The sequence below is a fragment of the Danio rerio genome, chromosome 21 (assembly GCF_052040795.2).
Source record: "Danio rerio strain M-AB ecotype USA chromosome 21, GRCz13ab, whole genome shotgun sequence".
In the NCBI taxonomy this organism is placed as follows: Eukaryota; Metazoa; Chordata; class Actinopteri; order Cypriniformes; family Danionidae; genus Danio; species Danio rerio.
This window is the reverse complement of record NC_141041.1, coordinates 34,397,012-34,415,666: the sequence shown is the minus strand read 5'-3', so window position 1 is coordinate 34,415,666 and position 18,655 is coordinate 34,397,012. Positions and strand designations below refer to the sequence as shown.

Here is an 18,655-nt window from a genome sequence, read left to right as displayed (position 1 = left end):
GATGGCCACGGCGAAGGGATATGCGTCAGCGCCGTAGCATACGCCGGCGTTTGACGCAGAAGTATAAATCAGGCTTAAAATTGAACTTTTTTGAGTGAATGCCAGGCGTTACAACTGGAGAAAACCAGGCACCGCTCATCACCAAGCTAATACCATCACTACAGTGAAGCATGGTGGTGGCAGTATCAATGGGACAGGGCCTGTCTCTAGCTTGTCCTTCTCAAAAAATTATACCAAAAATAAGCCTAAAATCATATAATTCAATGATAAAATGCATCCTGGATCACAGTCAACTTCTCTGTCAAATGATGTCACTTACCTATATAACAGGAGTTATAGCCTTAAAGGTGTAATGCACGCATTTTAAAATAAATGTAATGCAAATGTAACAGGACTGACCGAAACATGGGGACAATTTTAAAATAGTATTTCTTTGTAGAATTTATTTTTAACTTCATGTTTTTAATCAATTAATGTGAATGATAACAACTTAAACTTGCTATTTCTGAAGTTTTATTTCTTCTAAGAAAGAACAGAATAACAAAACTATTAAAGCTGTAGTTCAATTGGGGTGAGGACAAGGACGATGACAGGGTTTGTACATTTTTAAATAAATCTGAGAACCAATTGAAGGACATATTCCTTTACAAAACATCTCACATTTCAGAATTTATTTAGCATGAAATACTATTCATTCACTATATTTACGTTTTTATTTCAAGGACAGATAATGTACGTTTCTGGTATAATGTCCCTTGTTTGTTGCCTTAAAAAAAGTGAGAAAATGACAGCAAAACTAAACAGGAACAAACTTTCTAAATGATATATTTTGCATACAGCTATGAAAAAATACGACAACATGAAATTTTTACATTTCTATGGATTTATGATTTATTATAGAGAGTGAAACATAATTTATATATAAACATAATATTTTATATAAACCACTGATAACATTTCTTCTTTTTTTGCTTAAAATAATATCTAGTCTGGTCAAAATATTCGAAAATATGCTTGTATTAATTTTTAGACTACGCAATGCCAATTTCTGAAAACAAATGAAAAACATTCTGGTTATTTTGACTACCTAAATGACAATTTATTTAAAACTAGGGAAGAAACATTATTTGACCTTCATATAATAAATGTTTTTCCATAACTAAAACAACTTGCACAGCAACTTGTATGTTACAAACAAACCATTATGGCCAGTTGAAAAACAATGCTTTAAAAATTCAACACTCTAATTTTAATTGAACATAGGAAGAATGGAAGATATAAAGACAAACATAATTGCAGTCCAAAATATGTTTACCACTCAAACACCTAATAATGACCAATGACCTCTAAAAATGTCAATAAAAAAGTCCTTTTAGGAAGCCGTGCAGATTCAAATGTCTACTCACAGACATTTTATGTAAGGTCTAGAAAATACCTGATTTCTATTTCCACTCCACTACTGCGAAAAGGTTTCCGAGACCTCAATGCACTCCTCAGTTCAGCCAGACAGCGCTGGGCTCTCGGGTGTCTCCGCAGGTGCTGGCGTGCTGCTGGATGCGGTCTGGGGGGAATGAGATGGAGCAAAGAGGACATGGAACCATATGCTCATCTGCAGCTGAGCCAAAAACAGAAGAGCTCATGAGTCCCACAAGCCCTGCTGGATCTGAATCCAGACAGGTGGAGGCATGAAAGGGGAGGTAATCTGGACTGAAAGATTCTGCATAGACAAAAAGCACCCGATAAGCTGATAAACAGTAAATTACAATGTAAAAATGAGCTGCAGGTCTGTCCACTGGTAAAAAGTCCTGCGCAAATGTGCACGTGCATTATTGACATTACCTCCACAAAGAGGACAGCTGGTCTCAGGAAAGTCCTGTGCGTCTATTGGCTTCTGTCTGGCTTCTGCCTGGCTTCTAGGTAATTTCGGTGAGGTGGGATGATCATGTGTGGATCCTGTGGGTCTGGATCTTTTTAATGGAGTATCACTGTTTAAAAGGATCTGCCTGAATGAACATCATTAAAACAGAAATTACATTTAGAATAAGCACAGGACTCTAATACAATAAGGCTGTATTAGTGCATGTTAGCTAATGGATTTACTAACATGAACAAATAATGAATAATACATTTATTACAGTGTTGATAAATTTTGGCTAAAATTAGTTAAAGGAAATAAATTTGCTCGTTGTTAGTTCATGTGCATCATCTAATGTTAACAACAAGCACACATTTGTATGTTAATGGTAAATTCTGAACGAGGATTCAATCAATTAAAAACCCGGCAACCTCCCGCTCTCCCTCGGGAAGCCAATACGGAAGTAACTAAAACTGCAATTCATCGACTCGCCTTTGGGGGCTGGCCCCAGGAAATCCAAATGATTTCTGACCGAATGGTAAATTGGCCATTTTTACAGCTGATAAAAATTTGTTTACAGCTAATATTACCCTTTATGACAACTGTGAGGGTTTGAATTTTTTTATGACTCATCCATTGTGCTTATATTAAGTAATATTAAGTCTGCATAATTAAGGGCGCGGCCACTTGAGTGACAGCTAGGTCTCGCTGGTCGCCATCACTTCCCCTCTGCTAATTCTGTCTGATTAGTTACTGAACTCGGCATATACATCATATTATGTTTTGTTTATTGTTTCTTTACACAGTCAATTGTATTTTGGAATTATTTCTTGCAATTATCAGATATTATAGCATGCTGTGTGCACTCAATTGTGCTCACAAACCATTCAAGTCGGTTCCATTTCCCAGGTGAGTGGAATTACATACTTACATAAATATATCTATAAATGTATATTTGTTTTACTTAAGATAATTGATCATTTTAAATGTTCTTTAGAATTGCAATGCAGTTCAGAATCTGACAGATTGATTAGCTGTAGGGTCTAGAACAGTCATCTGAAACACTGTCATACAGATTTCCGCCTGGATTTCATAAATAGCCTTGCATTTACTAACACTGACTTTATTTGAAGTGTTTGGAAGTAATTTGCATTTTCCTCCTGTTGAAAAGCATGATAAGCACAATGCTGAGTGGGTCAATGTATTACAACAGTGTTTTAAAAGTCTAAACACTTCAATGATACAGTATGCAGCCAAGCACATGTGGTCAGAACACAATCGAGTCGCAGGTAAGGAGGTATTAAGCGCTCTGCCAAAGAAAACATATCGAAGCAAAATGTCAGCATGCACCTGTAGCTCCGCTCACGCACCGCCTCTTTGCCCTTGTTTGGTATCCCGTGGTCGGTGTGATGACGTGCGAACAAAATGGCGACGTTTGGCTGCGCCTACTTGTAGCTTCTTTTGCATTGTTCAGAAACCCATGGGTGACATCACGGATACTACGTTCATATCTTTTACATTCCATGCCTAAACCCCTTTGAACAAAACCAGGACCCCCTCTTCTCTCCCCCACCTCACCACACGTCATTCCCAAACTGAATGTGCCTCACGCAGGTTTGACAAACCACCTATAGAAACACTCTTTCTCTTTCCCAAAATAAATTATTGATTGAAACACCTCATCACATTCTAGCACCCTACTCTCTGAGCACTAACAGTTCCTCTGTATAAGTAGCACTTCTTGCGTGTATTGATCTTGTTGAATAGCTGAATGCCTCCTCAACTGGAGGTCGCTTTGGACAAAAGTATCTGCTAAGTGACTAAATGTAAATTAATCATTTCAAATACATTATTAGTTCATGTTAGTAAAAACATCAGCTAACATTATCTAATGAATCCTTATTATAAAGTGTGACAATGAAACAACTTTGAATTTTTTGACTTATAAGACATTTTAGTTACACATTTTTAAATCACCATGATCTCAGTCCTCATGATTTTTGCACTAACATCTGGTATTTATTTTGCTTTAATAATAGCAGCATCCATGCTGCATATATTATACCTTTGTGCAAACCTGATGATAATATGCAGCATGATTGGACAAAGAATACTTTCTAAAGAATACTTTTTTGTCCTTCCTTCATATACCTACAATTAAACATGCAACAGCAATTTATATAGCACTGCATCCTTCTTATGGGCATTTAAAAACTTTTGACTTTCCAATGTAATTAACAATAATACTAATAATAAAATTGTAATATAATAATAATAGTACATATTATTGCTTATTAATAATGCACAACTGAACATCTGTATATAAAGACATTTAGCTTTGTCAACACAGTAATGAATTTTGAATGAATGAATGAATGTTCATTCATTCATTTTATTTTCGGCTTAGTCCCTTTATTCATCAGGGGTTGCCACAGAGCAATGAACTGCCAACTTATCCAGCATATGTTTTACGTAGTAAATTCCCTTCCAGCCACAACCCAACACTGGAAAACATACACTCTTGCATTCACACACATACACTATGGCCTATTTAGTTTATTCAATTCACCTATAGTGCATGTCTTTGAACTGTGGGGGAAACCAGAGCACATGGAGAAAACCCACACGAACATGGGGAGAAAATGCAAACTACAAGAGAAATGCCAAACTAACCCAGCTGGGGCTTGAACCAGTAACCTTTTTGCTGTGAGGCGACAGCGATACCCACTGTGCTGCCCAGTGCTGTATAGTACTGTTCATTATTAGTTCATGTTATTAAATACATTAACTAACATTATCTAATGAATCCTTATTGTAAAGTGTTACCATGAAACAAGTCATTTGCTTTTTTTTTTTACATTCAAGACATTTTAGTTACACATTTTTAAATCACCATATTATTATTAATAATATCCAACATTTCTTTTGCTTTAATAACGGCTGCATCCATGCTGCATATATTATACCTTTGTGCAAACCTGATAATAATGTGCAGCATAATTTGTCAATAAATATTCTACTGCAAATTATACAGCACTGCGTCCATCTTAACCCTTTAACAGGCATCATAACCACCTGGATGACACTTTATCCATAGGTTAGCATTATTATTTTAATTGCTTATTACAGTACTATTTATGAGAGTTGTGTCAGTATATTATTCAATCCAAGACGTGTTTTTTTTTTTTCAAGGAGTGTACTTTAAAGGGTTAAGGGCATTTAATAAGTTTTGACTTTCCAGTGCGTTAAATTATGTTTAATTTAAAATAAAAACTTGTTTGATAATAATGCATACCTGAACGTATCTGAATGTAAAGTCTTTAGCTTTGTCAACACAGTAATTAAATTACATTTTAAAATATATTCAAATTAGAAACAGCTTAAAAATACTCCAGGTGGGAGATTGAGCAATATTGAAAACATGGCTCCTTTTCCGTTATTCTGAACAATTGTCAATTTTATGAAATTTTCTATTCATAAGAAATGCCATGGGGCAGCACAGTGGCGCAGTGGGTAGCACAATCGCCTCACAGCTAGAAGGTTGCTGGTTAGAACGCCGACTGGGTCAGTTGCCATCTCTGTGTGGAGTTTGCATGTTCTCCCCGTGTTCGCGTGGGTTTCCTCCGGATGCTCCGGTTTCCCCCACATGTCCAAAAACATGTGATATAGGTGAATTGGGCAAGCTAAATTGTCCATAGTGTATGAGTGTGAATGAGTGTGTATGGATGTTTCCCAGTAATGGGTTGCAGCTGGAAGGGCATCCGCTGCGTAAAACATTTGCTGGATAAGTTGGCGGTTCCTTCCACTGTGGCGAACCTAGATTAATAAGGGGACTAAGCCGAAAAGAAAATGAATGAAGAAAGGCCATCAGTAGTTTACAGATCAAAACATGTAACTTTATATTGCAAATCCAGATTTAATGAGAATTTTTAAGTGGCCTCTTAAATTTTTCCATAGCAGTAAAAGTTAAAGAAAAAAAAAACATGAATCTAAATCAAAACAAAACTCTGCAGATCTATGCAATTAATTCTTTTTGTTTCATTCATACCGTGCCTTAGGCTTCCTCCTTTGCTCTTGAGGGGTCTTAACCAGTTCACCAGACGTCCTAAACCCCCCTGATTGAATGAAGACAGAAACAACATTTGTATGATCTGCTGAAAGCGTTCACTGTCTTTGCTCTGGCTGATTTGTAGTGGAATAATAACTCACCTGGTGGGCTTTTGGAGTTATCTTCTCTCTGAGGGGTTGTGCTGGACGCAGTGCTGCATGGAGAAGTTGACAATGAGCGTCTCTTTAACTGAGCAGCTTTGACCATTCGCTCGGCCCGACTCAAACTCCCAGCATTCCTCTGGGCTTCTGAGGAGCCGTCCCTATCAGAGAGTACCAGAGGGGTTATTTCATGCAGCCACTAATCTACTTTTGGCGTTTAACTTAAATTCTATTACACACCCTGTGATTCGCCCAAAAAACGTGTTTTGGACAGCGGGACTGGAAAGCCACTCCATCACGGATGACATTTTTTCTGGTGTGCGCTGTGAACACAATCCACATTAATTCAACCAAACGGTGATGGTTGCTGTTCATTTAAATTACATTTAGCAGACACTTTTGTCCAAAGCGACTTATAATTGAGGATGAACTCAGCAATTTAACATAAAGAATTCATTATTGAATTGAATTAAAAGAGAGAGCAAGAGAGTGTTTCTACAGGTGGTTTGTCAAGCCCACTCACCTGCTGTTACCTCAATAGTAACAGGTTTCCTACTCAAAGCCAAATGTCAAATTCCCTGACATTACCCTCACTTTAAGTGACTTAAAAGCTACATTTTAACACCTAAAATGCATAAAAAACCAAGCAGCTGTTGTGTTAAGCAATTCCACCAAAATTTTGTGATTATGTGATCGTTAAATTTAACACAAAATAATGGAAATGGCGCAAAATGAAAACATGCTTGCCTTTTTTTTTTATCACAAAAAAGTTCCTTCAGATTTTTTTCAGATATGTATGGATTTTATCATGTGTAAATGTATGGATGGACTGTATCATGTGTATATGTATAGATGGACTGTATCATATGTATATGGATGGATAGTATCATGTGTATATGTATAAATGGATTGTATCATGTGTATTTGTATGGAATGTACCATGTGTATATGTATGAATGGATTGTATCATGTGTTTATGTATGTATGGAGTGTATCATGTGTATATGTATGAATGGAAAGTTTTATGTGTATATGTATAGATGGACTGTATCATGTGTAGATGTATGAATGGAATGTATCATGTGTATATGTATGTATGGATTGTATCATGTGCATATGTATGTATGGAGTGTATCATGTGTATATGTATGAATGGAACGTTTCATGTGTATATGTATAGATGGACTGTATCATGTGTATATGTATGGACAGTATCATGTGTATATGTATGTATGGATTGTATCGTGTATAAGTATGGATGGACTGTATCATGTGTATATGTATGAATGGATTGTATCATGTGTATATGTATGAATGGAATGTATCATGTGTATATGTATGGATTGTATCATGTGTATATGTATGAATGGATTGTATCATGTGTATATGTATGAATGGAACGTTTCATGTGTATATGTATAGATGGACTGTATCATGTGCATATGTATGAATGGAATGTTTCATGTATATATGGATGGATGGACTGTATCATGTGTATATGTATGGATGGACTGTATCATGTGTATATGTATGGATGGACTGTATCATGTGTATATGTATGAATGGATTATATCATGTGTATATGTATGTATGGAGAGTATCATGTGTATATGTATGAATGGAACGTTTCATGTGTATATGTATAGATGGACTGTATCATGTGTATATGGATGGATAGTATCATGTGTATGTGTATGTATGGATTGTATCATGTAAATAAGTATGTGTGGAGAGGTAAGCGTGATCGAACACCCAATCAGGGGGGAGAGCATGCTAGGAGCCCGGCGGCTAATCAGCGGGTCAATCAGAAATGATAAATAACACCTGTCTTTCTAGTGATTGGGCCGGAGAGACTCCCTTCTTAAGGAGAACGGGTGGAGCAGTCGAGGAAGGAGAGAGCACACACACACACATATACAGACACAGTTTGCAAGTGGTGTGCAAAGAAGCAAAATAAAATATATTGCTTACCTGATATCGCCGACCCTGTCTTCTTCTTCCCACACAACAACGAACTATACTACAGTATGGATGGACTGTATCATGTGTATATGTATGAATGGAATGTATCATGTGTATATGTATGGATTGTATCATGTGTATATGTACGAATGGATGGTATCATGTGTATATGTATGGATTGTATCATGTGTATATGTATGAATGGATTGTATCATGTGTATATGTATGAATGGAATGTTTCATGTGTATATGGATGGATGGACTGCAGTGTTGGGAGTAATGCGTTACAAAAGTAATGTATTACAGTAATGTATTACATTTTCCTGTAACGCAGTAGTGTAAGGCATTACTAATACATTTTCAGTAATATTTTACTCTGTACATGTTCAGTAACGCGTGCGTTACAACACACTTTTCGGCCGCAAGACATTAACAAATAAAAAATAGCGCAGTTCTATTTCCTGTTCGTGGCTAGAGAATATATGCGCGTGCTGTCATTAATCTCCCTCTGGCTATGGGACCTTTTTACTTTGAACGCGGAATGATTTCAGCTTCTGAGCTCAAGGTCCGGGGCTATTGGCTCAGCCCGGTTCGCAGTACGCACAGCGGAAAATAGATGAAAATGGCATAAGACAGTGCATTCGCGAGACGGACGTAAGTGCATATGGCGTTATTTCACTGACAAATGTCGTAAGCTCATTCATGTAATACGAGCGAGTGAACGTGCCGGTTTCCTCTGTGGACAAAACTCCTCGCGTTAACTCAACACTGGCTGAGCTGCTCACGTGCTAACGACCTGCTCTCGCTCCGTCAGATGATGCAGACTCACAATCTATGCCTTGTGTTTCCTCTTTCTTTCGTTCTGTTGCTCTCCAGAGATCCTCCTATTTAATTGTTATCCCAAGAATTTTTATATGGTTTATATATTGCTACACTATTTACTTACAGGTTAAGATAAATTCTTTAATAAGTACTAGTGTTTTTGAGTGTAAGGTATACTGCCTATGTTTTAGGCTAGCATTTACAATGAATGCTTAACCATACTGTCGTATTAAGAATAGTGAACTCATAAAATGAAATATAAAGTGTAGTTTTACTACAGTAAAGTGTGGTGAATTGTAGTACAATCTACCCCATATTGTAAAAAAAAAACTACAGCACTGGATCATTGTTATATTACACTTGTTGTGTTACCATAGCAACTATAGTATTACCACAACAGAGTAATTAAAGTACTTAATGACATTATGTATGTTCAGGGGCCCTGTGGAACAGCTTCTTCTCAAAATGAAGATGATGGCAGGGAAAATGTCCTCCACAATCAATAATGTGGAAGACAACAGACACTAGTTCACTTTATTTTAGTTGCCATAAAAAATGATATTGATAATGAGATTTATTTGAAGAGTGAATAGTACAGTAGGCTATAATACCTTATCAAGTGTTTCTATTAGTTACATTTCTGCTTGCGTTAGTTTTTATTTTTGGCTAAATGCTTTTTATTTAAAATATCTCATCATATAACATACAGCCAACAATGTTAGGGTTTATTAGATTAAAAATTATAAGTCTATTTTAGCATTTTGGTTATTGTTAATAAATAGTGTACTAAAATAATTAATATCAAAAAGCTTGAAAGGAAGAGGGAACACAAGACACAAATTGTGAGTCTGCATATAATCTCACTGAGAGAGCAGTGTACTGAGAGCAAGAAAACTTGTGCGTGAGCAGTGCATATTTGAGAGATTGTGAGAATTTGTGCGCAATAAGCGTATGTGAGAGCTCGCACGCAGTTTTGTCCACAAACAGGAAATCGATGAACAAACATTATACTGAGAAAGCTGTTCATCATGCTCGTTTTGCCCAGGACGGTTCTGTGTTGTGAACCACTTGAATGTAAAGTAAATACAATAATGTCAACAATAAGAAAAGGAACAAAATCTGCATTTTGTCATGGCATTGGAGTTTACATATCGGCCTATTGTGTCTAATATGAATATAGCCAAGCCATTCACAGATATTGCTAAATAATCACTTTATCTCTACCATACTTTTAACAGATCATTTGTAATTCTGGCTGTCATCCTTTCTTGCATTGTCTTGAGCCATCACATTGCCAATTATATACTATAGTGTTAGTATCCTGGAGAGGTTACAGTCATTCTGCTACCTCAAATCACTTTCTACTGGATGTAAAATGCTCATTATAGAACATTATAGAATTTTATAATGTTAAGTTTTAATTCTGTAGTTATTTTGGTGAAAGTAACTAAAAAGTAATATAAGAGTAATGTAACATATTACAATTCTGAGACAGTAATATTGTAAGGTAAGGGATTACATTTAAATAACAGTAATAAGTAATCTGTAATGTATTACAGTTTGGAAGTAACTTGCACAACACTGATGGACTGTATCATGTGTATATGTATGGATTGACTGTATCATGTGTATATTTATTAGCGCTTGCACGACTACTGGTTTCTGCAAATCGATTTCTTTTCAAAACAATACTCGAGTTACTCGACTACCCTAAAGCATGTAGCGGGCTTGTGTTAAAGCGCTTCACCTCTGATGTTATTCGTTCCTCTTGTTTATGCTGTAGATATCTGACCAACAAAATATACATCAAAGTTAAGTTACACATTATACAAAAGAAAATTCGTTTAAAAAAGATACATTTTAAAGGAAATATGTTTATATTTATTTAAGCCTTTAGATATATAAAGGCTGGCTCTTTTACCGTCGATGAGGGACAATAGTGGTATTACAGATTTCAAAACAAATATTTTAATATTAAAAAGGAAACATAAGCTTGACATCAAAAGATCTTATTATTGTCTTAACAAATACCCTTAAATGATGCAGGCTGTAGTTTACAGCAAGCATCAAGTGTTCATTGAGATGTGATTGAGATTGTGTCGTCTATAATATCTTTCGTCTGTCTTTTCGGGTGGGTTTTCTCGTAAGGCGCAGCTTTTGAAAATGATGACATGAGTATCTGCTGGGTAGCTGCGCTGGTTTGCCAACAATTGTTTATGTCTGTAATTTCTTAGCATCTTTATAAGGGTGGTCTTGTTTTACATGGTAAAACAGGTCGTGGTGTTGCCTGCTTTTGATGACACGCGTCGTCAAAGCAGTTTGCGGTGCACGTTGCTCGGTTTTGTGTCGGATAGCGAAAAAGTAGCTCATGAAGTCTAGTGACGTTTCTTGTCAACAATGTCTGTGACTCTGACCTTTTTTACCTTATTTCTTTCTTACTCCTTTCAGTGCAACTAACACAGTATGGCTGCAAACTTGTACGGCGTGCAGCAGTCTGAAGGACAGGCTGCAAAATGCTTGCGCAATGTTACGCATAGTGCGTAAATATCAGAGTAATCATTATCGCTTTATCGAAAAATTTTATATCGTGATAATTACCGATATCGAATTATCGCCCAGCCCTAAGGAGAAGTGAAATGTAAAATGAGAAATAAAACTCTCTGAAATAAAATGACTTGGACCAAAAAAGTAAAATAAATTAAATTCCCTGACTTTCTGAATATCGGCACATGTAGTTAATTGTATGTGACAGATAAAGCAGCATCAATCGCTCACCAGATTTTCAGGAGTATCTTCTTGTTGCTCTGATGAATCTTCAGTGTCATCTTCTACGGTGCGGATGCGCAGAAAGGACAGACCAAACTGTGCGTGTTTATTGAAAGGCTGAGTGCAGGTGACTCGCAGTCTGTCCCAGCTCTCCTCAGCAGCCTGAGAAAGAAAATCAGCTGGACACAAAGACAACGAAGACAACTTGATTAAATCTCATGCACTTGCATATGGAGTTCACACACACACACACACACACACACACACACACACACACACACACACACACACACACACACACACACACACACACACACACACACACACTCACACTCACACTCACACACACACTCACACACACACTCACACACACAAATACATACACACACACACACACACACACACAAATACACAAATACACAAATACACACACACACACACACACACACACACACACACACACACACACACACACAAATACACACAAATACACACAAATACACACAAACACACACACACACACAAAAACCCTCTGGTGATCATTTTACAACAAACCATTTTATGGCTTGTAATGTTATCGGTTTGTCACTTTTTAATTGTGTTCTGCACACCAAATTGTTGCAGACATAAAAAAACAGTAAAATAGTCGCACTTGTGAAGCTCACTACTACCCTAAATGAATGGAAAATAAAGTATGAATGGAAAAAATACAAAAATAATGCCTATTTGAAATAAAAAGCTTGTTGAATGTTGAATAGCAGTAACAGAAAAAAACAATGCACTGAATAAATAAATGTGTAAGAAATGAGCCAGCCTCGACCCAACTTCCACTCTAAATGGTGAATTGATGCTCATTATTACTTATGATGACGTCAGTTTCAAGTCTGCCTAGATCAACAAGTGTGACCCACGCACCCATTCTGCTGTGACAATGCTTGTGACATCACTCTCTGATTATAATGACATTATTAGTAAAATGACACAATTTTACAAAAATATTGCAAATTCAGAGGCAAATGAAAGATGTGAGACATCCTGTTGCTGCCTTTGCAAGAAGAGAATATTCAAGTTCATCCAATGGTTTCCATCACAGAGCATGGAAATTTACAAGTGTGAACGCAGAGGTTGTAGTTCTTTGTTATGCATGTGGAAAACCTGGTCACGTTGTGAGGAATTACCAGAACAGTGCGAAATCTCAAAGCATTGTTTGTCATGCATGTGGAAAAAAAGGCCACATAGAAAGACATTGTTTAGAGAAAATGAGGAAAGACCAGGAAGTTGTTTGTTTCAGATGTGGAATTATGGGACACAAGGCAATCCAGTGTCATTTTTCAGTGAAAAGAAAAACAAGTTATAAAGATCTACATAAGCAAATAGCCAGGCTAGAAAACCAACTGGAAGGATTGAAAGGAATGAAGGAAGGACCCATTCACACCTTTTCAGACACATCGCTGTGTGAAAATGACTGTAACTAAGGCCCCGTTTACACTAGTGCGTTTTAATTTTAAAAACGACGATTTAGAATGAAAACAATTCATGTCCACAATAGCGTTTTACCCAGCGTTTCAGATCAGCTCTCCGTCCACATTAAAACGGAGAAAACGCACATCACGTGACTACACACACACTCTGGCATGCGCTGCAGCGTGCTTTGAGCAGTGCATGTTGGACTGTTCATCAAGGATCTCCTGCTGGATCTAATCTCACTATATTTGTTAAACGTGATATTTAATTCATCTTGTTGTCTATATGTAACAACATATTCCCCAACTTTGGTCTTTTGAATACTTGTTCTCAAAGAAATGTGTTTTGGTTAATGTTACGTTAATATATTAATTAATGTAATCGCGGACAACGATTCTGCACAATTGACTGATTGCTTGCCTTTTTTTCTCTATTGTACAAAATCATTGTACGTTATAGTTTTATAATGGCCATTATTGATTATTAAAACTAATATTTAGTGAAAGAGAGGGTATGTTTGTATTTTCAATGAAAACGAAAGGAGGCACACTTGGATTAAAGATGTCCACACGGAGAAAGTGAATACAATGTGTTTGAAAAAGAAAATTTTTACACACAAATGTTTGTTGTGTAGTGAGTGCACATATGTTATCTAGTGGATACAAATGTGGTGTAGTTAATGTGAATGTTTAATGTTTCTTATGCTTGATTTTAATGTGGATTCTAATGAGGATGTCAACACTAAGTAGACACAGAGTGAAAAAAAATAATAAAAAAATACCTGCACACATAAAAGCTTGTTGTGTGGTGAATGTACATGTGGTGTAGTTAATGCAATGTTTAATATTTTTATTGTGTGATTTTTTTAATGTGGATTTAATTTGAGTTTTATTATAATAATTTATAATTTGGATCTCCACACTGATGAAATAGACGCAGTGAGTGAAAATAAAGAACAACGTTTGCATTAAATGGAGAATACTGTGCAATAGTTCTACGTATGAAAAAAAAGTGTACATGCTGAGAAAATGAACGAGAAGAAACAATGCTTGCATACAAGCATGCAGACACACACACACACACACCCACACACACACACACACAATTTTCTCTATTGATTGATGATCTTGCTCCTTTGGCTTTTGGCTGTAGTACTAGTACATTACAACATTAGATGTCATGGTTCTCATGTGCTCCTGTCCTAAACCCAAGAAATTGTTTATATCTTATAGTTCCAAATTTGAAGAAGAGACTATGACAACTAGCCTAATTGGATGGAGCAATAACCAGTGTGCATGAGGTGATGACCATCATGCAACATTGGTCTTGTCTCTGCATCGTTTGAAGTGACTACATCTCGACCAAATGGTAACCATTGTAGAATGGGGATGGGTGTGGTGCACAGAGAACCATCTCATCAATGGTGTTGAAACTACAGTAACATGGAGAGATAGAGAGAACAGCTGGGTCAACAGCCAAGGAGCAACATCATTAACATCTGAAGGCAACATCAAAAACAGTATAAAGGTTTGAGTTTAAGAATGTTCAGGGTTCATTCTGACTCTGGTGAACCCAAGGTACTGCCATGTATTTTGAGACTGCTATGCTGAATAAACATCTTCATTGAGCTTTTCTTCATCATTTTTTTCTTACAAATGCTTGCATTTTAATTATACATCATATTTTTAAACAGAACTGAATGTCTTGGAAGTAAATTCTGGAAGGTGAATATGAAGTACTGAATTTAGGTAGGACGATGTGAGTGAAATATTTTTAGTTTCAATATTCACTGTTTATATAAACAGCCATGTTACATTGCAGGACAAAAAAAATGCAAACCCTGGCGATTCAAGTCACTAAAATGCAAGCAATTGTTAATTCAATGCATTATTGTTTTCAGTTATTTCTATTCGACAAGCTGTTTATTTCAAATACTTTAGGCACTAGTTTGATCCATACATTGTGACTGTCATTTGAATTTAAAAAGCATTTATGAACACTAATTCACTAGAACATTTTGACATACATGTTTTGATTTTTTTTTTTTTTTTTCTCCATCATTTACATATTGCGAACTTATTTAAAAAAATAATAACATTTTTAAAAAGTATTTTGGGGCCACCTATAATACTGCTCAATTAAACAAAATTGCAGTGTCATTAGTTCAATCAATAGTTCATATATTGTGTGAAATTATTAAATTGAAATTTTTTAACATGAATAAATATTTGAAGTTTTGAAGACAGTTACAAAAATATGTTTACGAGGGCAACTTAAAATACGGAACTAGTAAATTATAAATAAGTAATACTATTAGAAATGTTTGCTGTCAGTGCCAATAGCCTTGTGGTTAGTTCATCGACACATAGCACCGAGGTGCTTGCGGCGACCCGAATTCGATTCCCGGCTCGAGCTCCTTTGTCGATCTTTCCCCCATCTCTGCTCCCTACACTTTCCTGTCAGTACATCTCCACTGTCTAATCAATAAAGGTGAAAACACCCCAAAAAATAATTATTAAAAAAATGTTTGCTACTAATTCTTAACAGTATTTCACGTTGAAAAAAAAGTTAATTTTTTTAGGTATTAGATACTGCATAGTACACAAAATCTGCTTCAAAAATAAAACATTAATACTAAACAATGTTGATTTTTTTTTTTTTAATCTCATTAATAATGTGTTACACACACTGTCCTTCATCTGTCTTGACCCCCAGGAATCATAAGCATGACAACTCAGTGAGGTTGGCTTTTTTTTTAGCAGAAGTGGAGGATTTATATGCATACCTTTTTTAAACATGCGCACATTTTGGCGTCCCGTGCCCTGTTTGGAGTCGGCTGGACTCATGAGTGTTGCAGTGGGCAGCAGAGTGACAAATGGATGATCTGATGACCAAGAGGAGCGGCCTACATCAACCTGAATGAACGCAGAGCCATAGTTTCCTTCACAAAGAAAAGCAGGGAGACTGTGAACATTCATACATCAAGAAAATGCATATGATTATAGTGTGAGGTTTTGAAGTTAACCAACACACACCAACATCAATGAATCCAATAGCAGACACTTTCTCCATCTGCAGCTCCACTCTGAGGACTCCAGTGCGGTCCTGAACACTGCACAACCATGGCCTGCTGCTGTCACTGCCATCACACAGATTACACACACCGTTCCTGCTATCCTGTATTTCAGTCATGAAGAAAGAGAGTTAGTACACTTTCAATTACATTTACAAAACAAATAATGGACTATCTACCCGACTATTTACCCATCCTTTTATCTATCTATCTATCTATCTATCTGAGATTGTTTGGGCTTTAAACTTTACTTATATTAACGTCAGTTATATTACAGTTTTTCTCAGTCGCTTTGGTGCATTTCTCACAACAGACAACACTAGTGCAAAACCTAGTTGTTAACCTGCAAAAGAGCATCACTTGCTCAAAATGGATAGTTCATTCCTCAAAAGCAAGTATTGATGTCAATCAAAGAGTTAGTATCTCCAAAATGAAAAGTCCTGACACCATTGTTTATAAACAAGATAGTCAGATGGCTTTGTCATGTTTTCATTATGAAAGTTTACTCTGGACATTTTTTTAATGCAAAAAAGACAGATGTTGGTGACATTTCTTGAAAATGCTCAAGACAGCACTATATACTATTTGCACAGCCATTTGAAAACAACAGTAAAGTTAGACATCACTGCATTTAGTGAGGTATCTGAGTACAAGACACTGAATATGTATGATTCACATTTTTACTGCACATGCTCGTTGCAATTCGAATTTATTTACAGCATTGTGCAAAAGAATAAATAAACCCTTATTTACAACAAGCATAAGCTTCCTTTGGGTAAAGCTGTGCACAACTGTAAACAATACTGCTCTACATATTGGAACTGAACCTGCAACATACACAGGTCTGTAAATCATTCATGAAATTGTTCAATTTTTCAGACATTTTCAGGAAAATAAAGATTGAATTTTTTTAATATAAAATTTGCTTCACAGATTTTGACAACTAGTTTAACATTTTTGTATGTAATGGCTCAAGTAATGAAATGAGGACAATTAGTTTTATATGTAATGACTATTCAGCATTTACAAGTTTAGTTATTCTGACTGACATGACACACATATAATAATTTTATAAATAGAGAGTTGTGTGAACGCAATTGATGTATGTACAAAGGCATTTGCAATTTGTTGGAAGGAATGAGAAACTGCTACTAGGATGTGCACAAGTGACTAATTGTTTTGAGAAATGCATTAACTGTTGTGCAAATGTAAATAGTGTTGTGAGAAATGCACCAAAGCGACTGAGAAAAACTGTAACGTCAGCGTTAAATGTTAAGCACAATACAGTATTAAGCACATTCAAACAATTAAAAACTTAAAGACGTTGTTGAATGTTTTATTTCAGTAATATTGTTACTAAACAAACTGAGAGTTTAATACTGTGAACTCTTCAGTATAACGAAACGTAAACATTGTTCAAGAAAGTCATTAACTATTTAGATATTGCCAGTATAGCTTTACTAAGTTAGTTTAGATTCCTTTTTTGAACAAATATGATCATTTACCTGTGATGTAAACGAGACGATGTGTTTTATTTTGACGGGAGCCATCGTGGAAGCAACTCATTCAACGTGACAACACATTGCGTCACCACGTATTCGTTTTTCCCGCCCGATGCATCCCGCCCTCATTCATCCGGTTCACCAGAAATCAGACGATGCCCCCTCGTGGATCTTGTAAAGTAAAAAAAAAGCATATGCAGTGCTCAGCGAATGAGTACACTCCTCACAAATCATTCATTTACATTCATATATTGAATAGGAAGCTATACAATATTATATTTATGCATATGCATTAGATTAGACGGTACTGAAGCCAAATATGGAGCTTATCTAACCAAAATAACTTACACCCAAATGTATGTAGTAGAAAAATATTAAATACACAAAAAAAGAGAAAAAATCAAGAGAAGCAAAAAAAAAAAAAAAAAAAAAAATCTAGTTGACATTTTGTAGGATGTAAATTTTTTATATTTTTTAAATATTTTGCTTAATTGTATTGTCTTTCAATTTCTAAATCTGTTTGGTGAATAAACTATTATTTTAATAAATATATCTGTTTAATAAATCTGTTTTGTTTAAATGCACCAAAATACATTGCCTATATTCACTGAAAAATGGATAAATATATATATATTTTTTAAATGGGGAGTACTCATTTATGCTGAACACTGTATATGCAATAAGCTTATTTATTGTATAAATCCGAGTTATAAAAATGGCAAGTTATAACATTACAAATCATAAACCGTATATATATATGTAAAAAAAACTTTTGAAAAAACTGCTAAGGCAATATATAATGATAGCAATGCAAATAAAATAAAACTCCAATAAATATTCTGTACCATACAGTTAGGGGCGGATTTAGTGATTTGAGGGTTCTAAGCAATTCCAGCCAAGGGGTCCTAAGATGCACCATTAGCATTCATATTTATTAATTTTTATTTTGCTGTCTTTTTCTTATATATATATATATATATATATATATATATATATATATAT

General features: G+C 35.6%; 2 protein-coding genes across 3 annotated transcripts in view; both read right to left on the bottom strand.

Annotated features, from left to right (window-relative positions):
• The window catches only part of trpc2b (transient receptor potential cation channel subfamily C member 2b), a 28,057-nt gene extending 26,496 nt beyond the window's left edge, over positions 1 to 1,561 (bottom strand). Inside the window, exon 1 of the mRNA XM_087300014.1 lies at positions 1,436 to 1,561. The gene's annotated coding sequence lies outside the window, so the exon portion shown is untranslated. The remainder of the gene's footprint in view (positions 1 to 1,435) is intronic.
• xndc1n (XRCC1 N-terminal domain containing 1, N-terminal like) lies at positions 497 to 17,743 on the bottom strand. 2 transcript variants are annotated; one of them, NM_001017642.3, is given in 9 exon segments: positions 497 to 1,717; positions 1,840 to 2,003; positions 5,904 to 5,970; positions 6,065 to 6,225; positions 6,305 to 6,387; positions 11,624 to 11,793; positions 15,864 to 16,019; positions 16,114 to 16,255; positions 17,657 to 17,743. In NM_001017642.3, coding segments are annotated over 9 exon segments (1,212 nt in total). In that variant the 5' UTR covers positions 17,702 to 17,743; the 3' UTR covers positions 497 to 1,493.
• Between the last annotated feature and the right edge of the window lie 912 nt (positions 17,744 to 18,655).

Coding starts and splice junctions, on each gene's coding strand:
- xndc1n (XM_087299661.1), bottom strand. CDS start 17,701: ATGGCTCCCGTCAAAATAAAACACATCGTCTCGTTTACATCACAG. Junction 6,388..11,623: donor AAGATACTCCTGAAAATCTG/GTGAGCGATTGA, acceptor TTGTGTTCACAG/CGCACACCAGAAAAAATGTC. Junction 5,971..6,064: donor TAACTCCAAAAGCCCACCAG/GTGAGTTATTAT, acceptor TCATTCAATCAG/GGGGGTTTAGGACGTCTGGT.